Raw genomic sequence first — 18,872 nt, 5'->3', positions numbered from 1 at the left:
TATGCTGAAACCTGATTTTTTTGAGACTGTTTTTTGCTTGGTTTAAAAAAGAAAAAAGGCAACAGTCTACTTAGTGCACTGCTAATAAAAAAAGATTGTCTGGTAGAAATAATACTTCATTAAAAGTGAAGCAAACAAAGTCTCCAAAATCATAGGTATAAAAAGTCTGTCTCAAGGTGAGTAATTGCCTACTTGAACTAGTCCTCAGCAGGCATTTGCTTTATGTGTTTAATCCTTGTGTTGGATTTCTTTTTCGTACTTCCACTTTGACATACTTAATGATTTTTTTTGTCAATGTTAATGAATCACCTATTTGTATTAATCTTTTTAATCACTATTACATGCTCAAGTTATTTTGGTTCTGAGAAAAAAACAAATAAAACTTCTAGTAGGCATCTAATTGTTGAACTAGTCTGTTTTGCCATTCGCTGTTTCTGCTCTCAGTGTATTATTTTACTTCCTCTCGGAGTGTTTTGTAAAGGTAAAATAATTTCTTTTAATCATTTAACATGTTTAATCTTGTTCAGATTTGTCTTGCGCTCAAAAAGAATAAAAGAATAATTGTCCCAAAATTGCGAGAGTCCCAAACCTGCATTTGTTACTAGGCAAAATTACTCAGCCACTTTAATGGGAGTTTTTTCCTTGGTATGGACTGCTGGCTGGGCCAGAGGGCGTCTTACCTTCTGGTTTCCTGGTGGTCTACATGCTTTGATTTTCCTTCACGCTCAAGTCATTTGTATATTTATATGCTCACTGGATTGGGCTAAGTGCATTTTGGAGACCTGTTCATGCTTCTGGGAACGATTTGATTGTCGACTATGAAAGACAAAATACCAAGACACATGGGCCATAATTTTCCTGTTCGTTAAACATTTATGCTCCTTTGTACTTTTAACGGAACACTATTATCTAATTGAAACAACAGTGTTGCTGACTTTTTAATTATACTTTTGGCAATAAATCCTAAGCAGGCTAAACTCTTTATTTTTAAACTAAATAAATCAAAACTTGAAGTGAGTCACCCATGTGTGGGGTTTTTTGGTTTTGTGTGTGTGTTGTTTGGTTTCTTTTTTTTTTAAAATTTGATGTCTAGGCAAATAGGCAAAGCAGTATGCTGAGGGTAGTAAATTTGGGCTAACCTTAGAATCTTTAAAACGAATGGTTTCAAGCACTAGGGACTAGCTTTGATTTATACTTTGTATAATGAGCACAGACAAAAGTTTATGATCTGGAATCTAAAGTTTGTTAACTTACCATGCATCTGTGGGATCTGTCCTTTGCTGCCTTTTAAATAGTCACAGTAGTTCAGTTTGTGCATGTGAATTCATATGTAAGTGCATTATTTGTAAGACACATTGTATGTACATCTGTTCTAAATCTGTTTTACAGTAGCCTTATAGCTGAACTACGAGTTGTGTGTGTAAATTTAGAAAGGGCTTTCTAGAGCTCCTGAAATGCTTGTAAATGATCACACTGCCCTCCTTAGCTATGTCAAAACTGAAGCAGGAGCTTCAGCTCTTTCTCCAGCTCTTGGATATGGCTGGAGTGTGCTACTATACATTTTGTCATACCAAATGAAACACGGCCGTTTTTGAAGTTCCCTATTCCTTACTTTGCATTGGAGGAAAGACTAAGCAGGCAGGTGTTCTTCCCATAGCACACTGAGTCAGAGCATACTTCAGGCAGGTCTCTGATCTGGACAATTAAGGGATCAGAAACCCAGGATGCAACCATGGTGTGTGTCTGCACGCAACATAAAAAGTAGTCCCTTTGGCCAGCATCTTGTTTTACGATTTGTATTTCTCACAGGGTTTCCCAATTGCAGACAGTTGCCCCATGTACTTTCTTATCATCCAACAAAAAAGGTTATGATAAATATCCTATGGCCTTGATGTGCTGGGCTGGGAGCCAGGATTACCTGAGTCTGTCTTGCCTTTTCCAGTCATTTGGTGTTAAATTTCAGTTAGCTTTATAACAGCTGTATGGACCAAAGCCTCCTGTCTCCTCTCCTGGAGGGACAGTTTGCAGAGGATGCTGTGCAGATGTGCTTGGCGCTCCTGTCTCACAGGCATAAGAATAGGCAGGCTCAGGCCTGGGCTGAAACCTGGGAACAGGGATTCCTCCCATTCTGCTGCTTCACACACATTGCTTGCTGTGTTCCCATCTGGCACATGGCCTTTGCAGGTAGGGGGAAGTCATAATGCGTTGTCAGGGGGCAAAGAAGTCTGCAGGGATATGCACGGAGCACCTTAATTCTTACAACTTACGTTGGGTGTTTTTTTAAGTTTGTTGAAAGAACAGATGTAATGTCCAAAAAGGCAATTAAAAAAAAAACCTCAGGAAATATTTGGGCTGGGTACCCACCTTTGCAGTTTAGCAGTCTATTTTCTGTTTCAGGGGTGAATTTCCTGGGCAAAGCAAAAGTTGGGGGGCAGGCAGGATGAGACTTTCTTCCCCACTAGCACCAACTGGATCAGGATGTAATGCTGAGTGTATGATGGAGGAGAGTAGGACGCAGCTGTACTTGATGCAGCATGGCTGCATCAGTCTGTTTTATCTTCAATAGCAAGTTTAGCAAAGAGGTTGAGGGCTGCATGAACTTTGCAAATTCAACAGAAAGCTATTGAGTATCAAAATTGGCTGAGAGAGACTGGCAGGCAGGACATCTTGTTTCTGAATAAAAAGCAAGCTCTGGTCACGAAGCTGTGGCCTTTCACCATTGTTCATGAATGTGTTAATGGGCATTTCTGATTCTGTGTAAGCTAATTCACAAATTAGCTGGGTGAGAATTTGCCTGTAGTAAGATTTTGTAGTCCCAAGTGCTGGCTGTTGAAAGTTCATTATCTCTGATCTGAAGAAGAGCTTGAAAGGCCAGCCCTTTCCATTCAGCAAATTTATTGACATTAAATACGATGTCCCTCTCCAATTTAGGTTGTTGTACTACAGTAACTGAAACAAAGTGAGCGCAGTTTTGGACATCTCTATATACTACATTTGTGTAGGGTTTTATAAAATTGCATAATCCTATTTTTAAATAAGTTCAAAAATATTAGTTTACCGGATGCAGAAATCACCATGACTGGTATAAATCTGGAAAACTTAAAATATATCTTTTCTTACGAGGAAAGCACACGAATCATGTAAGATGGTACAAACTAGAAGTCTCTACTAAAGGGGGGGGGGGGGGGAGATTTTTGCAAAATAAAGTCCATCTGGAGTTTCTAGTCTAGACATAAACGCTCAAGTCTCGGAGCAATCTAGCTCCTAAACTAGACCATTCCTCAGAAAATACCTTTCACCCTCACACACCTATAAATTAAGCTAGAAAACCACGTACTACTGTTTAACATAAAGCAACTTGAAACATTTTGCATTTATTAGAAGCTCAATTGATAGCTTGAAAGGAAACATGTACTTTTTCTTTAGGCACAAAGTATGCTCAACTGTTAAGCCGTATCTCCATGGTAAAGTAATGGCGTGCTTTCAGCTTGCACAGGCACGTCCCTGGTGGCTGTGTTTTGGTTATCGCACATCCTGACTGCCACATAGAGGGGCGGTGGGCTAGCCCGAGTAAGGAATGGGCATGGTCAGGGTTGGGCTTGTTCTCTGCTCCTTCGCAGGCTGTTTTAGAAGGTGTGCCTGGGGCTACAGCGGATATTTGCTGATCTTGCTGGCTGGGTTGAATGGGAGTCTTCCACTTGCAATCTTGGCCCATCTTCGTTCCTTAAGAGAGTGGTTCTCCTTGAATGCGGTCACTGATGGATTCGCAGCTTTTGATAAGATTTGTAGATGTGTTGCTAATTGCAGGCTCCAACTGAGGCTTTTCTCACAGGTGGGGCGTTCAGAGCAGCTCTCTCCAGTGGGAATGCTTTTATGTTTTTCCTAGGTGTCACCCTTTGTCTTCCCCGTGCTCCATGTGCCTCCAGAGTCTCTCCTCCAAGCAGCTGCCTGCTGTCATCAGTTACACAGCTGGAACAGCTCGGGGTGCCCAGGCATGGAAGGGTGCCTGATGGCACCAGGGGAGCGTACCTGTGCAGAGCCTCGATCAGGCAGTTGGGGTTTCTTGATGTATATTAAAATATAAAGTACTTTTCTCCTCTGGTTATGGGGGACTTTGCTATCCCTCTGTCACATTTGGCTGATATTGTCTAGGAGGTTCAGCAGTCACGGAGAAGAAAAGGGCATGTGTGCGCACACACAAGTCTCATTCCGTAAGAGAAACCCTCCCATCCAAACGACCGTAATTAATAGAGAAGTTTTCTTAAAGTGAGTGCTTTTTTTTGGCTGGCTGCTTTGTATATAATCTTTGAAATGAGTGACTATGTTAAATCATGATAATTAGGTCTGACCATTAACCTCCCACAGAGCTGATTACAGGGACGGGGGTGATGAGGAAGTTTTTTATTTTCTTAGTGCCATTCTTCCAGTCTGTTTGCAGAGTAAACACAACGAGTGTGTCGGCTGATTATGTTGCAGACCATCTCTCCAGCCAGAGGAGACGGATACTTAGTTTTTAAACGTGAAAACCTGGATTTTAGAGAAAATGTGCACTGGGGAGATCTTTGGGAGGCCCTAGGTCTATGCACCTGTGCCTTTTCCAGCCATCCCAACTGTTTACTTACTGAGTGGCTGTTCCTACAGCATTTATCCCCTTTACTTTAGCTTCTTCCCAGCTCAATCGTTTACAACACCTCTGAGGGACAGGGCTGTCTTCATTGCTTTGAGATTGTCTTGACTAAATTAGAGCAGCAGAGATTGACTCCTCCCTTCCAGCATATCTGCAGACAAACAGCCCAACTCTTAAAAGGTGTGTTTTTAAAGGATATCTCGCAGTCTGCCTGTAGTGCTCATAAATCAGTTATGGTTATCACATGGCTATGAGCGCTCCGAGTAACAAAAGGCAGTTATTGATTGTAAGGGAAGATTGCTACAGGAAGGAGAGCGAGTGGTATTTTGTGCATTGCAATGGGCAGCCGCCCATGCGGTGAAACAGCCCGGGTTTAGCTGAAGGGGAGCTTTGTTGAGGAAAGGAGAATCCTTGCCTGGAATAATTGCCTCTGAGCCAGGGAGAATTGGCTACTCCAGAGTGGGAACAGGCCCTCAGCTACCTCTGGCACAAACAGCGGGGCTGTTGCAGATCTGATTTGAGTCCCTAACAATAAGGTATTGAAAAGGCAAGCAGACCTAGCAGTTCTCTCTGTCTTTCCTTGGCCTCCTAATTTATGCTTCAGCTTTGCTTCTTGAAACAAACCTGTGACAACAAAAATGCGCATGTGGTAACAAGAAGGACAAAAATCTTTAGAAGAGACAGCAAAAGGCCAGGCAGAGAAAAAGGCACACGGAAAAGAAAGGAAGCTTCTGAAAATTCAGATATTTTAGATGAAAGGAAACTGTAATCAGACCTGTCATTGTTGGCTGTATGTTGTGATATAAAGCTACGAAATGCTCTCTTCCCCCCCCAGAGCTCATAAAACTGCTCTGTGTACCAGGTGGATTATTTTTTCATTAAATAAAGAAATTTGTAAACAGTGCTCTGTACCATAGAGATTATAATCTGCCCCTCCCCACCCCCCTCCCTAAACACCGGAGCACGCACTGTGCAGGTTGTGCGCAGGCAGGAGCGGAGCCCCGGGCAAAGCCCCAACCCGCTGGTCACTGCAGCTCGGGGGCTGCAGGCAAGACACGCTCCCGGCGTCCGAGAGAGCGTTTACCACGTGTTCAGTTGTTCTTTTATCAAGTCCCATTTCTGAAATCAAGTAAAAGGCTCAGTTGCGTGGTGTTTCAATGCAGCTCTCAGTGCAACAGAGGCAGTTGGTTGGGTTAGGTCTGTGGAGCTGACACTGCTGCACGTAGGGGAGGGCAAAAAGAGGAGACTGAATAATGAACAGGTTTTGTGTAGAAGGTAGCAAGAAATGTTTTATGAAGGTCACTGGGAATAACTGCTACTTTTGCCAGTTAAGTCAGTATATTCAGTTATTCCCTCCATCTTTGCAGCTTTCAAATTTTAAGGTGTAATGTGTTAAAAGTTTCACTGTGATCCTTGTAACCTGAGCCACAATTCTTGTCAGCGCTCTTGCAACATGCAATAAGTAGCACACCCCTCTCTCCACTATTTCCCTGCCTAATCTGTTTGCCTACTATCTTGTGTAATAGGAATGTTACTTTTTTTTCTTTTTCCCCTAGCTCTTTTATCCCTGAGTTTATTGAACATTTTACAAATTCAGGTACTATTAGCTTCATTTATGTTTCCATTATACTGGAAATTTCAGCCGTAGCTGTGGTGCACAGCCTCTCCCGTGATATACGCAGGCACCGGTCAGTTTGTACCACTTTCAGGCTGGTGGAAACTGCTCCCACTTACTAATGGTCTCGTGTGTACTGCCATGGGTCTGTAACTAGATGTGGTGAGTGATAAAATGGGAACTGAGACCAAATATGTTGACTACTTCTGCTCCATCCACTGGACCCATTGCTCATGTCCTGTTACAGAAAATCTCTCTGAAATTGCAGACAAATTGCATTTCGAAAGCAGAGAATACCTCAGTCATAAGGTGTACCCTTATTAAATACTGTTATTAAATACTGAACTGTACTCAGTTTAGGTGAACACTAGATTAGTATTAGATACTTTTTCCTTTGTTCATGTCGTATTATAACTGATTTCAGTTAAATGTACTTTTTCCCTAATCAAATGTACATTTAGCAAAAACATTGGGGAAAAATGTTCTTATATTGTTGATTCCTTTTTTCCAAATAGTTTAAAAATATTTTGATAGCTCTGTCTGTATATTAGTAAAAATACATTTGAATTATTATCACAAGATCAGCACACATTTAGATTTTTTTAGTTAAGTACTGAAGATGCCTAATACTGATAAATATTTATGTCACCAAGTTTAATACAGACATGCTTGCATGACGTAATCATATCACTTTCATTGAGCTATGTGATGTTCTTTAACATGCCTTGTGAATAAAGTAATCCCTTCTGGATCACCATTTTATTCTTCCTGTCTATGCAGTAACAAGCGACTTGTGGCCTTAGTGCCAAATGACACTTCATTCAACACCAGACGAGCCTACACCAGCGAAGATGAAGCCTGGAAGTCGTATTTGGAGAATCCCCTAACAGCAGCTACCAAGGCTATGATGAGCATAAATGGTGATGAGGACAGTGCTGCTGCTCTTGGCCTGTTGTATGACTATTATAAAGTAGGTAACTGCATCATTATCCCTCCCTGCTGCACTAGCAGTGGACCGCTCTAAGAGGCATCAAAAGAGCCAGTTTTCAAAGACAGAAGTCACTGCATCTGGTTTTCTCTCTGACACTTGCATCAAATACCCTTTCTGTTTTAGGGGAAGCCTGTCTGAGGCTGTTTTGATGTGTTTAGTTCTGGAGAGAAAAAACAAAATCAGTATTCCCATATTAGATTTGCAACCGTGATTTCTTTATGAGCATAGCGTTCTTCCTTTCCCCTTGCAAGAGCATAGGATGAATAAGCCCCCTTTTTATTTGTGCCTGGACACTTGCAGTATCCTTTAAAAAGTGGAAAAGAGGAGGCCTTGTCCATCTGTAGGTTTGTCTACTTTTCTGTTTCATTCCACACATGTTTTAGTTTGCACTTTAACTGGAGTATCTCTCATCTGACAGTTTCCCATGTTATTTTTATTTGCATAATGATTGTAGTAGGCTGTATACAAACATACAGTGAGGTCTAGCCCTTGTACTGGAGGTTTGCAGTCTAAATAGAAAGGTGGAGGACAGAAATGGAGCTGGACACAGAGACAGAGATCCAAGTCCATTTACTGAAGGAAGCACTGACACACAGGTTCAGTTTATGTCAGGTTTTCTAAGCCCAGGACTTTACCTACCATTTTGATACTACCTTTCTTTTTCGTATATTTCATAGTGTTTAAGTAGAGCTATGTTTGAGACTTCTGCTGAAATCAGAGTCGAGTCCTACAGGGTACATCTCTGTGTAATGCAGAAATTTCATTCTGAAGCCCAGGCCCTTTGTACTCTGCAGGCGGAATCAGTGTTGCCTACCAAGCACTGAAGTATGAAATTGTTCATTTCACTTAAACTATCTCAGTATTCCTGAAGCCACCTATGCCTGCATTGGACAGATGATCTTCCATGAAAGCCAGCAGAACAATGCCAGCTCCCCTTGTAATTAATGAAGAAGTACTGGGAATGGAAACTTAGAATGAAAGCCCTTTGCTTTTATTATATATTAGTATAAACGCTTTTAGAGAATGGGTTTATCTTTTTAGTCTGTACTTTGATCATTAAATGACCATTGAGGAAAAGGTGTTGTAGGCAAGTTGCCATATACTAATCTTATGGTTAAATATTGTTTTTATTTCTTTACTGATTATATTTCAAGAGATGTTCTTTGCTTTTTGTATTGTTGTCAGTAGAGAAAAGCTTTTCCCAATAAGAAGAAAGGTCCTTTTCGCTACTTAATAGAGTTACCACAGTGCCGGAGTCTGTGAAGTTAATGCAGATTTATAAAATTCAGGATGTGTATGAGCAACTGGAGTGTTGGCTTCTGCCTTAATAATACCTTTGTAAATAGCAGTTCATGAATCTGCTGGATTTTTAAAACAAAAACAGAGAACAGCCCTTTTCCTTCTCAAAACTATGTTCTAAGAGACATATCTGTTCCTTGTTCTAGGCAGTTGCAAAAGACTTGGTGTTAAGATGGAATAAGCTGAATTAATCCCAAAGCCATTTCCAGGATTCAATTGTAACTATTTCTGTCTTAAACTGGGAGAAAAGGATCACTCTTGTTGATGCTCTCAAAAAGGAACTTAAAAGCTAACTTAAACTCTGTGCTGTAATGTGGAAGTGTAGAGGAGGAGTTCCAGTGCACAAGGCTCTCTTGAATTGCCCTTATTTATCATCTGGCTCATTTGTTCTGACATGCTGGGTAATTTTTTTGAAGTACTTTTTCCAGTCAATAGGAATTATTTGAACTTAACTGTTTGGGTTTTTTTCCTTCTCCTTTTTCTTGTAGTGATATTTACCTAAACATAAACCCTCCTTCAGGGATAAATATATGATCTTAACAGGGGAATCCATATGTGCAAACTGTGGCTTGGATTCCACTTCTAAAATTTATGAAAGAGTTTTTTTAACCTACAGGTTGCTTAACAGGGAGAGAGGATGTCCTTAAGAGAAGGAAAGGCTCTGGGTAGTGCTCTCTGACTCTGCTGCTGTCTTGCAGATATAGCTGATGTTAACCTTGGCTACTACAGTGCACTGTAGTATTGTTTTTTGTCTAAATTCAGATATTTTCCTGATAATTTTGTTAAAGTTTTTAAAGATAAAAGGCACAGCTTTAGCCCATTCCTAGGTCTATTTTTGCTCTTTAATCCTGAGTTAACTGCTGTGACGGAGTGGGTATACCTCCGTTTGTAAAAGACAGATTAGAATTTTTAGCTCCCAAACTGCTGGTTCAGCAAGAAAAAAAAATATGGTCATGGCAGCAACCTTGCCCTTGGTGATTTCATATCTATGCTGGTGTCAGGAAACCAGTACATGGGAAGACAGATATTTTAAGTCATTTTGGTGTCAGTTTTTAATCTATTGAGGGGCCAGAATTGACTGGATTTTTACTTCTCATGGCTGTTAATGCACTCAGCAAAGCAGAAGTTGGTGTTCTCTGATGACATCCCCAACCTATCCCTGTGCTGTAGAAGGGAGGGATCCACAAAATTCCCCTAGGTACAAGTCCTGCACCCTCCAGACCACTGTGTAACAGGAGTACTTAGCTGGTGCTTGAGGTTTCATTGAAACCCCTTTTTCCTCTGAGCTAACAGGGTCTCCTTGCACTGCTCATCAAAGCATCATGTCTTCTTTCTCATCTTTTATTATTCAGTGAAAAGTGTGTGTGTTTGGGAATATAAGCATTGATTTTGAGATAGTTTGACCTAGCTTGATATTCTAAAGATACATAGGACATACAGAAGAGTGCTTTGCTCCAGATTTGTGTGTCCAAGAACTAGAAAAAAACCCAATCCCTCCGTTTTTACCCTTTGGAAGTTATCTTTCTGCTCACAATCAACCTTGCAAAGAAAAACAGCTCTGGCATCTGTGAACTAGACACACACGTAAGACTGATACGGTTACATTTTTTTAGTTGTTGCAGTCTGAACAACTAGAGCAGTCTGAAGCTGCAAATACCTGACAGTTGCATTTACCTGACCCCATGCCTGGTGTTGTTCTCAGGTTCCCAGAGATAAAAGGCTGTTGTCTGTTAACAAAGTGAATGACAATCAAGAAGACCAAGATAAAAGGTACAGTATTATTCAAAATCATACACCCAGCTACTAGCAGTGTTGATCAGTTGTGAACTGAAGTAACTATGATAGCCTGAGGGTTTATGGTTTTCTTCCAAGGGATAAAAGAATGAAGACTGTTTTGGGAAGCAAACCTTACTCCTTTTTACTTTTAATTTATTCAAAAAATTGAACAGCATTGTTAAACATGCAATTTGCAAAGTAGCAAAAAGTGTCATGATTTGTTTGTGTTTTGTTGTTTTGTTGCTGCTGAGATTAGTAAAATCAGATTATATTGACAGTTGGCTATTGGCTGCTTTTCTTTCAATTTCTTCTTCTAGAGCAAAAAGTGAGTAGTTTGGCCTCAGTAACCTGATTTATACCGTTTTATTTAACAAAACTTAGGGTCTGCCCAGAAGTAAAAAAAGTAACTCTTAAAATGATCCGCTCAAAACTGTTTTTCTCACTCCTCTCAGATTTCAGCCCTCCTCTGTAGGCTAAAAGTGACTTGAAGAGTCAGAGGAAGATGACTCTTGCCTTTATTAAGGCTTGTGGATGAGACAGTGTATATTTATGAAGAAAGAACTGAATTTTTACATATAGGAAGGTATCTTTATGTAAAATTATAGTGGAGAGAAGCTACACAAGGTTTATTTCAATGTAGCTAATTTGGGACAGCCTTAGATGGTCTCCACTAGCTGTGTAAGCTGAAAGTTTAAATAGCTAGTAGTATAAATTCAGTGTTCCAAAACAGAATATTAAATCTGTTTTGAGGGAAAGTTTTTCTAATGCAAACGCCAGAGAAATTCCTAAGTTGAGTGTGATTGACGAAACTGGCCTTTGGTGGAAAGCCAAGAGAGGAACTGTAATGTCAGAACGTATCTCCTAGGCTGAAAACAAAGCAGTGTGTTACACCTACTAAAAGTTTTATGAGTTAACAATTTTATGTCAGTGCAACTACTATCAGCAATCAGGTTGCTTTCAACAGCAACCGCGGGCAGACGTGGGAATGCTGCTGGAGGTTACCTTGTGGCTGCTATAGTTACTGATCTACTCTGATACAATGGGATTCCTGGGCTTGCTCTTTCAGAAGAGCATTCGTACCAGAGTTACTCAAACAGTAGTGGCCTGTCAACAGCGGTAAGGGTATGCATCAGCGTATGAATTTTGCTGTTGATATTCTGCCTACTTCACATGCAAATTATGTACTGTGAGTAATCCCTACCTCATCTTACTCTTTATACTTATTTTGCTCCTAAAAGCAGTTGCACTGGTGGATTGATTTTGCACCCAAATTATAAGCCAAGGCAAAAGCAACCCCAGACACTCAGAATTTATTGTGACAAGTCATACTGATCAAATCATACCAGTAAAATAAAATGTATTATCTTTTCCTGTTAAAGAGCTCTGGACCTCTCTGCTTGCCTCACAATATCTTTTGCCTAGAATTTGTTAATGTACTACTTCTTATGGCAGTGGCTGGTCAGAGTTGAAAGATCTCCTTCCCTGCCATCTAAGAACATTAAGCTGTTTAAAGAGATTTACTCTGTCAGGATAGTTCATAACAGTTTTTGGGTTTTGTCTCACAGAAATTGTCTTAATGCCACAGAAGCTCAGAGTAATTTAAGTGGGGGAGAGAACCGCGTGCAAGTACTGAAGACGGTGCCGGTTAACCTTTCCTTGAACCAAGATCCTTTGGAGTCGTCCAAAAGGGAATACAACACAAACGTGTCTGGGAGCTCGACACCCATCACAGGGACTGGAGTGACTGTGGTTAAAGCAGAGGAGTTCACCCCTGTTTTTATGACCCCACAAGCACACTATGCAAGAGGAGAAAATGAGGAGCACCGAGGGGTTATCTTTGAACCATATGAAGTGTCTAACATTGCTCCTCACACAAATTATCTCAAAGATGACCAGCGCAGTACTCCTGACAGTACATACAGCGACACCTTCAAAGATGGAGGAACAGAAGTAAGTTTTTCACCTCAAATTAGCATCTAAGAACTCAATAAAAAAGCTGTAAACAAGATAAGGAGATTTGAGCTTGTAAACAAGATAAGGAGATTTGAGCTGTGCACAAGAGCCATTAGAACAGTGGTGCTTGTTTCAACAAATTCATCTCTGCTCCTTGCTGTGTTCCTGTCAGTCTGTGTTCTGATTACAGGGGAGCATCATGAGGCATTTCAAACAGTTTAAAGTTGTTTATTGGAAACTGTGAGAATAATAGATACTGATCTTTTGTCTTCTGGGATATTGCGTCAAGTAGAGAGGACAGTTACCATTCTGAAAGAATATCTGTTTTCCATTAACAAGATCTGCCTTCAGACCTATTCATAACAGTAAGAAATAGCAGCCACTTTGTGACTGGGAAATTCTTAATGTTCTTCTGAAAGTGCAAATGAGCAGTGCCAGCCTCTGCTGATAGATAAACCCAAGTAACTTATTCAGATGCTGTCTGCTGCACTAAGTGTTACCCTGCAACATGGGCAAATGAGAAAAAGTAGTAGAATTAGGTGACTAGAGGGGAATGGAGAAGTTAACAGGCAGGGAAAGACTCTGGTGCATGCATATGTAGGGAGTGAGGAGAACAGAGACAAGGAGCTACGTTCTAAGTATTTTACAGTTACGCTGAGCCGAAGTAATTATATGGTCAGCTTTAATATGGCGAGCACCCTCTGGCAGCTTTTGCCTGCTGCAGAATAATGCAAACAAGCCAGAAATTTAGAAAGGGAAAAATTATTTAAAGCTGACAGTACCTCTGCAAATAATTAGAGATATTAGGTGGTAATACTCTCCTCAGATTTTTCTCCTCCAACTCTATGAAATTGTAAATGTTACAAAAGTACAAGGCAAGCTATATTAAGGCTGAGTTACTCTGACTGAATATATAAGAAATTTACTGTGTGTCTGTATATGCATATTATAGAAAAGTAAATTGTCTCCATACAAGCACGATAGATCAGGACGTTTGGAGGTGAAACCCATTTTCAGATATAGAACACATTTAGGTCAACTAAATGAATAATTAATGAAGCTTGCTATTATAAAATCAGTAAGATCAAACCTTGGATTAGAAACACTGCTCTGCATTATCAAATTGCATCTTTTCAGCTGTTTTTTGTTGTTACTGGTAAAAAGCTGTACAAGTCCAGTGGTACCATACCCATGGCTTTCCCTGGAGTGCTGTAGCTGAGTGATTCCATTGCGTTGGTTTGTTCTGGGATGCTCTGCTTAGAGCTACCCAAACCGCCAGCCTGTGCTGTGCAAAGTTGTTTAACTTGGGGGTAAAAGGGAATTTACATCTATACGTATGCTTTGCATCCCGAACTCTGTGTTATGGTAACTTTTGTTACAATGGAAATAATTTTCATCCCAAACTCCATATTATGGTGATTTTTTTACAATGGTAATATTTTGTTAAATATTTTTTTTAATGATTGGTTAATCCGACAAGGCATGGTACTCATTATCTAGGCTTTCTCTGCAGTTTGTGGAGAAAGAGGCAGTTCAAATCTGATTGCCAAAAGTGGGTGGAATGGTTTGCCAGGTGCACTCACTCCTCTCCATCTTTACCACCCCTATTAACAGTACAGGTAGACTGAACAACTAACTTTGACTAGGTCCCCATCTGTAGCTGTTAGGTGAGGTGTGTGCCACTGTTAGTGGCCTTCCAGCCCCAAATGCTCACATGCTTGTAGCATGGGAGCAGGAAAAGCTTTCCCACCCTGCTGCAGCCTTGCTCAACACTTAGCCTGTCCCTTCATTTTTTCTCAACTACTTGAATCCAGGGATGTGCTTCACCCATGCAGCGCTCTAGCAGCTTCTCCAGCCACGTGCTGTTGTGTAGGGACAGCTGTATGAAGTAGGTGTGGGGATAGCATAATGTAAAATGTCAAAACATAACAAAAGATAAACTTGTGCTAAATTAGTGTTTACAGTAGGAATAGAGTTGTTCTTACTAATCTTTATATTCACTTGGTGGGAAAGGCTGGGTTTGGCTGCAGTTGGTTTGCTCAGATATCTGCTCAATTTTTAAACACATTATGAATATGTATTTAGAAATTGTTTCAAAACGTTTATTGAGTGACTTAGTTCTGTTATACTGAAGGAGTGCTGAGTTTTTATAGAACCCTGTGGTAGTAGGCACTTAGGTCAATCACTTGCTATGTCCTTCAAATACAATTCTAACAATTATATAAATATACCTGTCTCATCTCCTTCATATTCTCATTTAGCTGTGATTAATTTATTAATCCTTTATAGTATAGACAAAATTTTTGAGGATAGGTGAGTAAATTGAATGTTTTTGACAATGTCAACCTCTAGCCTTCATATAAATTATGACTAGCATGTTAATATGGGACCATCTTTATTGTAATACTCCTCAGATGTTATATTCATTAGAGTATTTAGCTTATCTATTCTACTGCTCATGAACCCTTGACTTTTGATCTTCAGGAAATGTTCCTAACCGGTACATAATACCTTTGCACTTAACTAGTATCTGACTGGATATTTGTTGTGGCACAGTTGTGAAGAAGGTGAAATTAAAAACTGTTTTCAAAATTGCCTGACTTGATGCTTTTAGAAACAAAACAGCTTTTCATTGCTAACTGGTGATCACAAGATAAATCCTGGAGATTAAATGTAATGATCCATCAGTGAATCAGAGAGACATCAGCAAAAACATGTTTCAGGCAAAAGGCAAGCCAAGATGAAGCATTAAGGCTTACATAGTAGAGTATGAACAGGCTCGTTTGCTTGGGAAGACAGAGTAGAAATCTGTGGTTAGTCTGTGAAAAAAGATTTCATTTTTTCAGAATTCCACCTCTTGATGTAATTTGTTTTTTATAGATGTGTTTTCATTGTTTAAAGAATGACTGTAGGTCTCCTTCCATCTGGTAAAGTGTGCATTTTGCTCACACAGAATCTTATACTGAAGGTAGAATACTTTCTTAGCCTGTGTCACCACTCCTATTCAAAATAGACAGTAGAGCAATCTAAATTTTTGTCAGCATTTCATTGTAGGGCTTAAGGTCAGCTGACCACACACGTGTTTTTAATTAAAGCAAAACAAAACCGAAAGTGAAGTCTTTAGGACTATGATTTCCTATGAAAACCTACTTATCTTTGAGATGGGGTACATTTTTATGCGCTTGTTTTAGAACATATTAATGCGTAGGCAAGGAGTATAAGGCAGAAGATATTTTTCAGCTACATTCCTGTAGCAGTTAGGTTATGAAAAACTCTAAAAGCTTGACATAAATGAATTTTCTTTGTCAGTTCTAGTGTAAAGACCATGTAGGGTCCACTCCAGTTTTAGGGATTTTGAGTTTTAAATGGTTTCTTTTGAGGGGTCCTTAAATAAACAGACTTCTACTTTAGTTGGTATTTGCTTTTTGATTGTATCAAACTATATTTAATTGTTGTTTTTATTTTTCAGAAGTATCGCAGTGTGTCAGTGGGGGCTGAAGAATATATTTATGAACAAACAAGGTATGGTGTAAGCTTTGAAATGTGTTCACTGGCATCACGTAGGAATGTACTGGGGAGAGGCTGCCTGTGTCCATTTCCCACCCTCCCTTTCATCACCCTGGGACACCTGCAGGGCTCCTTTGATGCTGCCCAGCAGCACTCTCCCCTTCTTCTCCTGTGTGTGTTAGCTTTCAAATCTGACCAGTTCATATATTCATCTATTATCTTCCCCTGGCATTGTTTTAAGTTAGTAACTCCTCTGAAGCCCCGGGCGACATGTGAGATTAGAAGCGTTAAAGAGTGGTCCCCAAGGTAACAGGACACAGCTTTGAGAGCCAGGTCATGGAAAGTCTTCCCCAACTTTCAGGACGGCAGGATGCACAAGTCAGATGTCCAGGATGGCTGAACTGGCTCCAGCAACCTTATGGAATTCCCATCTTTATTTTTCCTTTCTGTTTTTTCTAGTTACTCCTGGCAGGTTTTCTGGAAAACCCTCTGTCTTTTTACACTGCTTGTTGTGGTACTTCATGTTTACTTATAAAATAATATAAATTAAGTATCTATTACAAAAAAATGTTAAAAACGCTAAGAATTCCCAAAAGTTTAAAAAAAAGTTTAAAAAACTGTTGTTTGAAAGAAATAGTGTCCTCCCTGCTGAGCACAGAAAAATGCGTGCATAGAATGGGTAAACACTGCAGAGTCACTTAACTAATAAAGATGGTGATCAGTAAAATTTATAAGCTGATGCTTCATTTCATGCTTGTGAATACTTCTGTTTATATCTGAGAGATTACTCTCACTTTAGAAGCAGGAACATGCCTACATAAATTTCCTGGAGGAGGCATATGACTGCTTCTGTAGTGGAGGTTTCTTACAGCTTGGTCTTTCTTCTGAGGTATATTAAAACAACCATTAAGTGCAGCAAACTCAGAACAGTCATTGATTAGGCAGTACATATGAGAGAGGTATTTAGCAAAGGCTGCTCACTTACTACACTGGATATTTATAAAATTGAATCCTGAAGCATTGACATTGGTAACATTTCTCAGACATTAAGTCTTTCATGCTATGGTCTGGGTCCATGTCAGAACAAAACTTCAAAATGCACATTAAGAAAAATGAAATATGTCTTTCCTGGGAGTTACGTGGAAGTGATAGGTGTTCAGAAATGAAAGTTTCAGATTGAAAAAAAGTAGTGGTGAATATGAAACTGATTGAAAGCCTAATAGAAGATCTTTTAATGATCTTCTATTATACACGGGGCTTTAGTTAAGACTCATGGTGAGATTCAGAATAGTATTATCATTTGAGTGACTTCACTGAGGTTTAAGGGTGATAGTAATCCTCCTGCACACTTTGTTTGCCAGCTGGGAACATGAAGAAAATTCCCACATGGTACCACACAGAAACTGCGAAGTTGGCCAGGTGCAGTGTGTCTGGGATTTACATTTTTTGATGTCTTTCTGAAACATACAGAATGCCAGGAAACAGAAGGCCAGACCATGGCAGACTGTAGGCAGCTCTGTTAAGACACTGTGCGAAGACGCTTTGGTTCATCCTAAGCCCTTCTCAGCCACATTCTTGTTAGGCCCTCTGTCTGATGGGAGGTTTTGAGGTGCATCTCCCAGGCCCCTCCATGTGCTTTGGTGAGCATCATGCAGCGGTCTTGCAGCACGCAACCTGCAGTCCCTTTGTATGACACTAAATCAGAGGATGTGCCCCCACTGCTAATGGGCAGTCAATCTGCAGGACAAGCATATGCAGCGGGGTGGATGCTGGGTCCGCAGCACCAGTGGTTCTGTTCTTCCAGTCTGCTCAGACGGGGCTGTTCCACTTGCCAGTGTTGACAGTCCTCTTGCACACAGGACAGGGGGACTGCGGCAGTGCACACCACGGTGGGCAGCAGCGGAGGGGACCACAGTCCCCTTTGTGCTGCCTTCCCACTGTGCGTGAGAGCCTTCATGTCGGCAGCAACTGCATTGTTGGGAAGTGCTGATGCTGCATCAGTGGGTTGGATGGGTGTAGGTTAATGTTTGCTTTTTACCTTAGTTTTGTTTTGTTTTGTAACTTTTAAGCAACTAGAAAAATGACTGGATTTCCATTTATAAGCTAAAAACCACTTAGAAATTGTCTTTATTTGATTGAATGATTGATACTAAACTAAATAATTGATACTAAACTGTCTGAAACTTCTTCCTTTGGATGGAAAAATAGTGGATCAGGTTATTTTTGTTTCTTCTGCCTTCTCTTCAAGTGGGGATTTAAATGTTATTATTAATACATTTTAGTGATTCTTTTTCCATTTGGTAGTTAAAAATATTTTTGTCTTCCCCATATTTCCGTATTGCTATGGCAGTGTTATCATATCTCAGAGTCTTTGCTATTTGCTTGACCTAGAAGGTTAAGGATACACCGTTGTTTTGGACAAACTTATCCGTCCTTTTGGTTCTACTCCAGCACTGCTTAAATACTTTGCTGAAATAGGACCTTTGTGAAAATGCTTCCCCCATCTCCAATTTGTGAGGACATCCTGCAAGTGACTCCTTGCATTAAGCTTCCTGTGGTGACCAAATGCAGTTTGAAGAGAAGATTTATTCTCCAAGGTTAACATCGTTTTTCGTTTAAGAGAATGTGAGGAGCTGCAGGCATCGTTTTTATTGGATTATTGTTCAAGCCTGTTACTGGAGGAGGTGGCTGGAAGAGGTTTTGTGAGAATCATGTTCAGCTACCAGTTCGCAGTTAATGGAGCTTTAACTTTTCATTGTTTGAGAACTGCTTTGAAGGTGGAAAGTTCTGTGAAGGAAGATCTTTTCTAAAATCTGAGTGCCAACACAAGAGTGAATTCTCTTTTTCCTCTACGATTTTTCTTTTTCTAAGGGAGGTTACTTGATTGCAGATGCAACTAAATGTAGGTACTTTGTTCTGTCTGATTACTTTTGAAAAGGCGGCTTGTAAAAACCTTGATTGCACGTTGTCTTTAAACAAGTGAGTCTACTGTCCCTTCTGGTTGTATTCCTTCTCTGCCCTGTGCTGAAAGTAGCACTTGGACTTTCCACCCTCTGTGTCGGTCTTTTGCAACAAGTTTTATTTTGGTGGAGTTTTTTGTTAAT

At 40.1% G+C, this 18,872-nt stretch overlaps 1 protein-coding gene across 3 annotated transcripts in view; it reads left to right on the top strand.

Annotated features, from left to right (window-relative positions):
• GRHL2 (grainyhead like transcription factor 2) overlaps nucleotides 1-18,872 on the top strand; it is a 70,057-nt gene that overhangs the window by 5,995 nt on the left and 45,190 nt on the right. For all 3 annotated transcript variants that reach the window (XM_064442298.1, XM_064442299.1, XM_064442297.1), the window contains exons 2-5: nucleotides 7,023-7,212; nucleotides 10,235-10,302; nucleotides 11,874-12,258; nucleotides 15,731-15,783. In XM_064442298.1, the coding sequence (XP_064298368.1) occupies nucleotides 7,023-7,212; nucleotides 10,235-10,302; nucleotides 11,874-12,258; nucleotides 15,731-15,783 (696 nt within the window). The remainder of the gene's footprint in view (nucleotides 1-7,022; nucleotides 7,213-10,234; nucleotides 10,303-11,873; nucleotides 12,259-15,730; nucleotides 15,784-18,872) is intronic.

Source organism: Phalacrocorax carbo, chromosome 2 (assembly GCF_963921805.1).
Source record: "Phalacrocorax carbo chromosome 2, bPhaCar2.1, whole genome shotgun sequence".
NCBI lineage: Eukaryota > Metazoa > Chordata > Aves > Suliformes > Phalacrocoracidae > Phalacrocorax > Phalacrocorax carbo.
The sequence above is the reverse complement of the archived record's forward strand: the minus strand, read 5'-3'. Positions and strand labels throughout refer to the sequence as shown.